We start from the raw sequence: 10,087 nt of genomic DNA on the forward strand, positions 1-10,087 counted from the left end.
TGCAGTAAAAATTTTGAATTGAAATTGCACGACCAGTCAAAATGACTGGTTTGGTAAATCTAGTGTTAATATCGTCTAACAATAAGTTTCTGTATCTCTCTCTTTTTCTTCTTCCTTTTTTCCTTTTCTTTCCTCTCTCCTTCTCCTTTTTCTTCTTTTCTCTTTCTCTCTTTCATTCTTTCTTCCTTCTCTCTCTCTCTCTTTTTCTTTCTATTACTCTCTTTTACTAATAAAAAAACTTAACAAAAACCATATTCTATAAAAGTTATATTTTACTATTTATTATATCATAATTGTACAGTATTGATACCTGTGAACAAGAGGCGAGTCCGACGAGAAAATACAGAGTGAATAAGCACGCCACAAAAATCTCGCGATTATTACCAATTACTGGAAACTCGTCACTGAGTGCTGTTATAATTGCCTCCGAACCTCCGAACTATACATAAAGTCATATTAATTCTTATATTAACTATTTGCTGTGTGCGCATTTAAGTGAAGGAGTATTGTCATCACTCAAAGATATTGAAAAAATAAATGTCTTCTGCATGTTATTGTATTATATTATAATATAAAAACTAAGTTTTTTATTATTATCAATTCTTTTATACTTTAAATAATATCTAATTGTTTATTTTGAAACGAATAAAAATCATACCGAGCTATCTAAACCGAGTGTGAGTAACATCATGAAGAAGATTAATGCCCAAAACATTGAACCGGGCATAGTAGCAATCGCTGCTGGATAGACGATAAAAACCAAACCAGGTCCTTCCGTAGCTACATCTTGAATGGATTTCCCACTGGCACGTGCCATATAACCAAGTACCGAGAATATAACAAATCCGGCGATGAAAGACGTTGCACTGTTAATTAAGCTCGTCAATAAAGCGTCTCTGCAAAGAAATTATTAATATTAAATGTTCATCATTATATATTATAGAAGATTGTGTTTTTTTTTATAAGATGCATTTACTTGTAAACATTATTGTGATATTTGTTGTAACTCGCATAAGCTAGCAATACTCCAAATCCTGGTCCGAGAGAAAAAAATACTTGTGTCGCGGCATCCACCCATACCTACAAAAAAAATAAAAAGAATACTTAAAAATTTATTTTCCTTAATTTTTATAAAATTTGTATTATATAAATGTGTGTATGTGAATATAAAAAAAGAAAATTGAGTAGAAGATACATCTCAGAAAAAAAATCGTATCTCATACATTATTTAGAAAAAATAATTTAAAATGCAAACAAAAGAACTTTAGTGTTTGCTGTATAATCGTCGAATGTGAGAACTCTTTTAAAAAGTTAAAAAAATTAAAAAGTAAAAATTTTTGAAACAGAAAAAAAAGAAGATCTCTCTTTCTCTCTCTCCCTCTCTCTCTCTCTTATTTTATGTATTTTTCACAGATTACAGCTTCTCGTATTTTTTAAGATTAGTGGTGATCAACAAATCCACTTTCTCACTGATTTATAAGGCCTACTTTAGCGACGATAGTAAGCGGCTAAGCCGTCGTACGACGCAAAATGCATTCAGCACGCGAAGTACGAGGGTTGGCACATTTTAACATTTCTAGAGCGTGGTCGACCAAACTCTAATGTTCATTATGACAGCTACACAGAGTTTCCATTTTCACCGTCATCAGTTACCTTCGCACGTTTTTCCCTCTCTATTTTTTCCTTACTATGGTCACATCATGCCTCCCTTCCTTTTCCTGCTACTTCCGCCATACTGTAAACGCATTAACGCCCAAACTTTTTTTTTTGTTATTACCACGTATATATCATGACTTATAGAGAGTAATCTAGGTCAATAATAATAAAAAAACACAACTTGATAATAGTTTCATCAATTAAAAAAAAAAAAAATCTTAGTACTTTTGTGTTGCAAACAAAATATTTTCCAATATTTTGTCTTAGAAAAATACTGTAAAAATATGTCAATAAATATGTCAAATTTCTTTACAATATATTGACACAAGTCTCACTATATTATGGAGTTTATATTGATATTTTGTATTGATATTCTCACATAAAATGTTTAATTTTGTATGATTAAATATAAACTATAATTTATTATTATCTCTTCAAATTCTGCTTTGTAAATTATATGTGATTCTGATAAAAAGGTCAGCACGTTTTTCCCAATAATGATTAAAGACAAAGAAAGACATTGAAAATTGTAGGACTTTATAAGAGAAACATACTATGATAATTTTGAATAATTTTAAACATTGTTTTTTACAAAACCAATCAAAACTTTTTTTTAAATAGAAAAACATACTTTTGAGTCACTCTGTCGATAGTACTCAATGAATTTTGTATTAAAGTAATCTTTGAAAACTCAACCGTTATCAAAATCTAATAAAAATTAGTCAAAATATAAAATATACAAATCTTTTTACTATTACAAAAAGTTTAAAATGTTTACTATGTTATTCCAGACATGCCTGTAATTTTCATAGAAAGTTTGGATTTCTTTTAACTCTTGAACGGTTATTTCGAAAAAAACAGTTTTTATTCTCTCTATCATGCTTTCTCAAATAGTAGAACATTGAAAATAAGCTAGTTTTTTTACTTTTCTCTTTTCAAGCAAACTTTTTACAAAAGTTACAAGCATATATCATGTCTGGAATAACATAGTAAAAATTTGGAGCATTTATTATACAGTAAAAGTTAAAAGATTTGTTTTATATTTTTTATTTTGATTAATTTTGTTTATAAACTAAGCTTAATAACTTTTATATTAAAATATTTTTCTAAAACTTAACCATCCAGGTTAATAAAAGTTATTGAGGTCATTGAATACTATCGACAGAATAACAAAACCAGTACTTTTTCTTATTAAAAAAAAATATTTGATATAGTGAAAAAAATATTTATGGTCATTCAAGGTCACTATAATATGTATAACATCTCCTTTAATGTCCTATAATTTTGATAATAGATGCTTCCTTTATCTCTAACCGTTTTTGAGAAAAACATGTTGACTTTTTTATCAGACTGTATATAAATAATTTAAAATTTTAGAATTAATTACAATTTTAATGATCTCACTTTTGTATACTAATTTATCACACTTATAATATAATTTTTATTAAAAAATATTCTTTTAATATATAAATTAACATATACATATAACATATAAACGGAATATATAATATATAAAATTATTTTGTTAAACTGTGTTAAATACTTGTATTAAGTTCTTCAAATATTGCATATACATATCAGAAACATATGCAAACCCAACATGACACATACCTCTGCTTTGGTGATAGCAGTAAAATTTGGACTGAGATAATAACGGATTCCTTCGGTACTACCCGGCAAAGTGACACCTCGTATTAGCAGAATCAACAAGACTGCGTAAGGAAAAAGAGCAGTAAACCAGACTACCTGCAGTAAATAATCATTCACTTAGCTTCTAATGTACTTATAATACAAATATACGTATAAATGTACGTATAAATACAAAGAGACAACATACATATATACAGGGTGTCCCGTAATTGCCGTCTCACCGCTTACAGGCATGTAGAAGAGATTATTCTAAGACGAAAAGTCCTATATCACTTTGGAAGATTCGCAATAATTAATGAGATATGAATTAATAAAGATCTGCTAATCAGCGTGCATCCAGCGTAAGAACAGCCCAGTCTGTCGCGCCGTAGCGACGGAATACAATAGCGCGAATAGTGCGCTGCCCGAACGCAGCTTATATGCTGTCTATGTATGCACATGTTGTTGTATTAACTTCTCCCATTCCGTCACTACAGCGCGATAGACTTATTTTTAGCTGTTCTTACGCTGGATGCACGCTGATTAGAGGATCTTTATTAATTAATATTTCGTTAATTATTGCGAATCTTACAAAGTGGTATAGAATATTTCGTCTTAGAATAACTGCTTTTATCTGCCTACAAGCGGTGAGACGGCAATTACAGGACACCCTTTATATTGTGTTATATTTTTTATGGAAAGGGAACTTAAACTTCTACTTCTAAGCTGCAATTTTTCGGATTTTGACAGTAACATATATATGTGTAAATATATAACATATATGTCTATAATTTAATATATTTATTCAAAATATATTAAAAAAATATATTTATTAAAATATATTTATTAAATATATTTATTCACACACAAAATATATTTTTAATTCTTTATTTTAAGTATTAAGCCAAAGATGTTAGAAAACATGGTTGTTTTTAAACCTTTGTGTGTTGAGATCTTGTATGAAAATATATATTTCTAATATAATATATATATTTCTTTTTAACTTACCTTGCCAGAAGTCGAGATGCCTTTCCATAGAGAAAAATAGCATATCAAATAAACCACGAGTAAGCATAGAGCAATGTCCCACTTAATAGTTCCGAGATCATGTAAGCCTTTGCTTTCGTGCAGTTCCAAGATAGCACGGCTTAAAGAAAAAGGTTTGCAACACATGAAATTGCAAAGAATTATGTATCATACTATATTAAAATATATGTATAGTAATGTGTGTTTGTTACTATTAAAATATTTAATAAATATAAATTTAATATATGTATATAAATTTAATATATGTATATATTAAATTTATATTTATTAATATATACATATATACATATATGTATAATGTAAAAAAATTTGTCACATTTACTAAATTTATGAAATATCTTTGTAGATAAAAACAAAGTGTAACAAATAACTCACTTAAAATATTCATGTGCAGCGCTCGTATACGACGTATAATTATCCGCTGAATTCAGAGTGAGCTCCACATTTGATTCTTGATCGACAAGAAATCGAGTGATGTTTCCAAATTTCTCGCTTATTTCATTATTAATCATATCTTCGAATGCGTATGAAATGTTCGCATCAAATTCGCGACACAGCGGCGTATTCCAAGGATTATCGCAGGTTGTCCATGGCAATAAAGTAGAGAATGAGGCAAAGAAATAACGAAGTGACCAGGCGATGATAACATTATAGTAGAAATCGACGTAAAATGCAATCAGAACGACTGCATATCCGATACCTGATTTAAAAATGATTTATGTTTGGTTTTTATAATTACGTCCCAAACCGCACCATCGCACTAAAAATAAGCACGATAACAAAAAACCTTTAGTTTCTTTGTACTTTTCTAAAAGTCGTATCTATAATTCCTGTACCATTTTATTATTGGCTTACTTTTCTATTTAACAGTTGAATAAAAATTAATCAAAATATTTGTTCTCAAAATATATATCAGACAGAAACATCAATCATCAATCATCATTGGTATATTATTTTCATAATCAATATCTTATCGCATCAAATTCATAAAATCCTTATTGTTAATAATTTTGCAATTTTAACGTACTTAATTATTTTAATTTTTCTTAATAAAAAGATTCTAATAAAAAGATTTAATTTTTTTCTAATAAAAAGAAGATAAAAAGATTTTCTAATAAAAAAGAAAACACTTAAAATCTATGTATGGCATTATTATATATATTATATTATTATTTTTTTGTTATTTTTAAATACGTATGTAATATATTATAAAGTCATTAAGATCTTTATTAAAGATAATTTCTCGTAAATATGACAATTATTTATGATAAATCGGTTCCAACAACATCGTGCAAGAGCTGGATCATCAAAGTAATTACTTCAACAATCACGTAGGCACGGTTATATTAAGATCTGTACGCAGAAATGTCAGAATAGCAGTGTCCTTGTAACATCTCACATTTTAAGTATGCACGTTTCTCTGCTACACAGAATAAATACAAAATCGCGACCTTCCTTTCATATGAGATTGAACTACGCATGTGAAGTACTTGTATACTTTGCGGCGCAGAATCACAGCAGCAAAGCATCTTTCGCGATCGATCACCGTACGCGGCGATCAACGACTAAGCGGGACAAAATTGTAGCCGTGGAAGTTGAAAATCGGCGGAAATGGAGGCTTTTTACGCAGAAAGACATCACTTCCTCCTGCGCAGTTCTTTAAAATTTTTACAAGTAATAAAATCAGTGAAAAGAAAGAGAGAGAGAGAAAGAGAAAGAGAGAAAGAAAGAGAGAGAGAGAGAGAGAGAGAGAGAGAGAGAGAGAGAGAGAGAGATTGAACGATTGTTTCTTCCGTTTTACCGTTCCGTTGTACCGTCAAAGACTGGAAGAAAATGTATAATTCGTCTCGAATAGAAACAAAAGTCCAACCGTTTTGAAATACCAATGTCTTTTTTAACTTCGTGACTAAGAGAAGAGAGAATGAGCGAAAAAAAGAGAGAAAGAGAATGTGGAGAATATAATGAGAGTAAAGAGGGCAGTTCCGGCTTTTAAATCTTTCAGGCCTTTCCGGACGGTGGATTTTCGCGGATTTTTACGCGAAACGTAATATATTTAGCTATAGTAGTCTTCATTGTCGAGGATGTATATTTCACAAATTCACCACGCACGAGCAGACGCAGTAAAGAAATATGTTAGTGGTCAAATTTTGGGTTGGCTCTGTAACCTAAACTATTGATGAGGCATTATTGTTTAGATCCCAAAAATGCGTAAATTTATTATTATTTATTCCAAATAAGATGATAACGTTATTAAAAAAAGCAATTGAAAATTGCATGTTTAACAAAACTGCTATAACTTTTGAACCAATTGATATTTTTCAAACAAATTTTGAAAAAAGTGAGAGATTACTATTTTGCATAAGAATTTGTATTTTTTAATATTTAATTATCAGTGGTTCTCAATTTTTTATTTATAAATAAAGTTTTTTATTTATTAAAAACACATAGATCTTATCGTAGTGCTCTAAGATAAACATAGTTCCAGTGTCGGCGATAAAGTGTAGAACTGTTTTTTATAAAAAAAAAAATATATTAGTTTAATATAACTCATATATTAGTTTAAAAACTATAGAACCTGAAAGTGATCTCTATTAATCACTATAAATTTACACGCTGGAGGAAGAAGCGGTATTAAAAAGTATCAGACCATCTTGATAGATGTACTAAGTATTGCGAGACAAGCTCCAAGTATCTCGGTGGCCTAACAGGGAAGGCGACGGCCCGAAAGCTGGAGATTCCAGGTTCGACTTCTGGCTAAGGAGTTTTTTTGCAATATTTTAAAAATTAGTCAGGGAGGTATTCGGGATCCTTCATATAAGAGATGCAAAATTAGCATCTTATATGATTTAAAGAATTGTAATTTCAATTTAAAAAACTCACATAAAAAATATTACACGTGAATACATATATGCAGGATGTCCCAGAATTGGTGTAGCATCTCTCGTAAACAAATAGAAGGAGTAAAACTGAGTCAAAAAGTGTTATATATAATATAAAAGTTTTATTTATATTATTTTGCTAGATTTGCAATAGTTACCGAGATCTTAATTAACAAATATCAGCAAATAAGCATGTATTAGATCGTCTTACGCGCTTAAGACAGCCCAGTGCGCTTCGCGCGCTTACGGTGTTACTCATAGCAGCATTTGGGAAGAGCTAATATAACAGCATATACTATAACGTATACATATTAAAATGTAATTGTGCGAAGCGCGCCGGGCTGTCCTACGCGCGTAAGACAGGCCGATGCACGCTTATTCGCGGATCTTTGTTAATTAAAATTTCGGTAACTATTGCGAATCTAGCAAAATGATATAGGACTTATCGACTTAGTTTTACTTCTTCTATCTGTCTACGAGAGATGTTACACCAATTCTGGGACACCCTCTATATATATACATATATATATATATGCATTCATATATATACATTCTCACATTTTCCGCACAACACTCTGCGAACGGCTCTACATGACCTTATACTCATATAGTAGTTTAAAAACTATAGAACCTGAGAGGAATCTCTATTAATCACTATAAAATTATTTATAAATAAAAAATTGAGAGTCACTGACTATTGCATATTAAAAAGTACAAATTCTTTTGTAGAGAAATAATCTCTCACTTTTTTCAAAATTTCTTTGAAAAATAACACTTGGTTCAAAAGTTATGTTTTTTCAAATACGCAATATTTATTGCTCTTTTAATAATTTTCCCATCTTAGTAAATAATGGTGGATTTACACATCTTTGGAACCTAAAAAATAATGTCTCAATAGTTTAAGTTCCGGAGCTAACCCAAAATTTTGCCACTTTTTAATATCCTCTTTTAATTGCGCAAAATTGTCGCGGAAGGAGTAAGTATAAATATTAAGGTATTACCCTCGATTGTTTTCTAATTTTCAGTTTTACTTTAAACTTTTACACAATGTTTAAAAACTTGATCTATGAACCCCTGAATTTTTTCAGATTTTTTTACCGTACAGTTTTTAAGAAAATCGAAAACGAATTTCGCATGATTTAACATGGAAGTGATAGGGAGAATGAGGAAATCACATGCATTTACCTAAATATCTAGAGTTCAAATTTTCAGATTTGGCTAAAAATATTACTACAGCTTCTTTAAACTATAAAGAAAATATGTGTGAAAAATCAGACGCCTGTACCGTACAGTTTTTCAGTAATAATTAAAATAACACAGAAAACGAGCGATTTTATGATTAGTATGAGAAATAGCGACGTTGCCATTTTTTCAATTAGAGTGAGATAGAACTATCTCCGCTCCCCCGCGCCCGCAGGGACGTGAGGATAATACGTTAAGGAAGTTCATCTGGTTAGTAATTGGATAACAAATAGATGTTTAAAAAAATTTAATACAGTCCAAGATATGTATAAAAAAAAACCTCGCAAAATTTTGAGTTTTCTGGATACTTTACTTCTTTAGTGGTGAGATATTAATACAAATATTTTGTGCAATGTTACGTGGTGTTCTAAGGAGAATAACATTTTTTGAGTCTTCTTCCGCAAAATTCGTAAAGAATTAAGAGATAGAGATTTTGAAAAAATTGATGACAGTAATAAAAAAATATGTAAGGAAAGTTATGTGAGGAGTGTAGATCAATTGGGTACTTGAAAAATGAGAAATAAGTAGATACAGAGAGAAACCTGAGATCTCTATCCTATTGTAGTTTCTTACGACGGTTTCAGCCGCTGGTTTTAGCGCTATATCTTATAGAGATAGATCTTATAGATCTATAAGAGATAGAGTGCGAGAGCGGACTGAAAAAGCGATAGAGGCTTAGAAAGAGAAAGATGCATAAAGGCCTTTTCTGTTCTTATCTAATCGGTAGCCAACGCTGATAGTGCTGGGCAGACGCAGTCCCCATTTTACGTTTAGTACAAATAAATTGTTTTATAACTGTTTTCTTTAATAAATAGAAAGTTAAATAAATTGATTATAATATTTTTACAAAAGTAATAATAATGATAGATAAATAAGTGAAGAAATTCTACTACCATTGATGTCATTGCGAATGCGTCATTAGACAAGAACAGAGAGAGCCCATATCACAGATTTCTATACTACACTAGATCGCTAACTTAGGTAGTGGGGGTAGGCAAAAAGTGAAGCCGAGTTAGGATACGCCGCCATTTTTAATACAGACGCGCCAACTTCACAGATTTCTATACTGCACCAACTTTTAAATGAATTAAATTTTTATTTTTTATACCAACAAGTTAAAACAAAAGTTACAAAACATAAATATTTGTATTTACAAAGACCGGAATCATATTAAAAAATATATTTATTAGTCGCAAATGATTATTTAAAAAAAAAGTAACCATAGTGAAGATATGAGGATGTCACCTCCGGCTTAAATACAAAAATCACCGAAAACGAGTTCTTATTGGCCGTACAATTTATATTAACATCAACTTATTTTACATTTAATGACAAAATATATAAACAGACTTTCGGCACCCCGATGGGTTCTCCGTTATCACCAATTATTGCTGACATGATCTTACAAGATCTTGAACTAAAAGCACTAAATTCTTTGAAATTTAATATCCCTATTTATTTTAGATACGTTGACGATGTTGTACTGNCAATACCCAAANAACATNTAGATCTAGTTGTGAGCACTTTCAATTCGATCCATCATAGACTACAATTTACTGTTGAAATACAAGAGAATAATGCACTCAATTTCCTTGACATTTTAATTATAATTGATAACAATAAGCTGATTTGTG

General features: G+C 30.2%; 1 protein-coding gene across 1 annotated transcript in view; it reads right to left on the reverse strand.

Annotated features, from left to right (window-relative positions):
* Nucleotides 1-10,087, reverse strand: part of LOC109861383 (sodium-dependent dopamine transporter) — a gene marked incomplete at its 3' end in the record, with an annotated part of 46,586 nt that overhangs the window by 8,834 nt on the left and 27,665 nt on the right. The window contains exons 4-9 of the mRNA XM_020441008.1: nt 4,708-5,032; nt 4,294-4,432; nt 3,268-3,402; nt 977-1,080; nt 659-896; nt 311-439 (exon numbers count right to left, since the gene is read on the reverse strand). Of these exons, the coding sequence (XP_020296597.1) occupies nt 311-439; nt 659-896; nt 977-1,080; nt 3,268-3,402; nt 4,294-4,432; nt 4,708-5,032 (1,070 nt within the window). The remainder of the gene's footprint in view (nt 1-310; nt 440-658; nt 897-976; nt 1,081-3,267; nt 3,403-4,293; nt 4,433-4,707; nt 5,033-10,087) is intronic.

The sequence above is a fragment of the Pseudomyrmex gracilis genome, unplaced genomic scaffold (assembly GCF_002006095.1).
Source record: "Pseudomyrmex gracilis isolate BER0280 unplaced genomic scaffold, ASM200609v1 scaffold_718, whole genome shotgun sequence".
Taxonomy (NCBI): Eukaryota; Metazoa; Arthropoda; class Insecta; order Hymenoptera; family Formicidae; genus Pseudomyrmex; species Pseudomyrmex gracilis.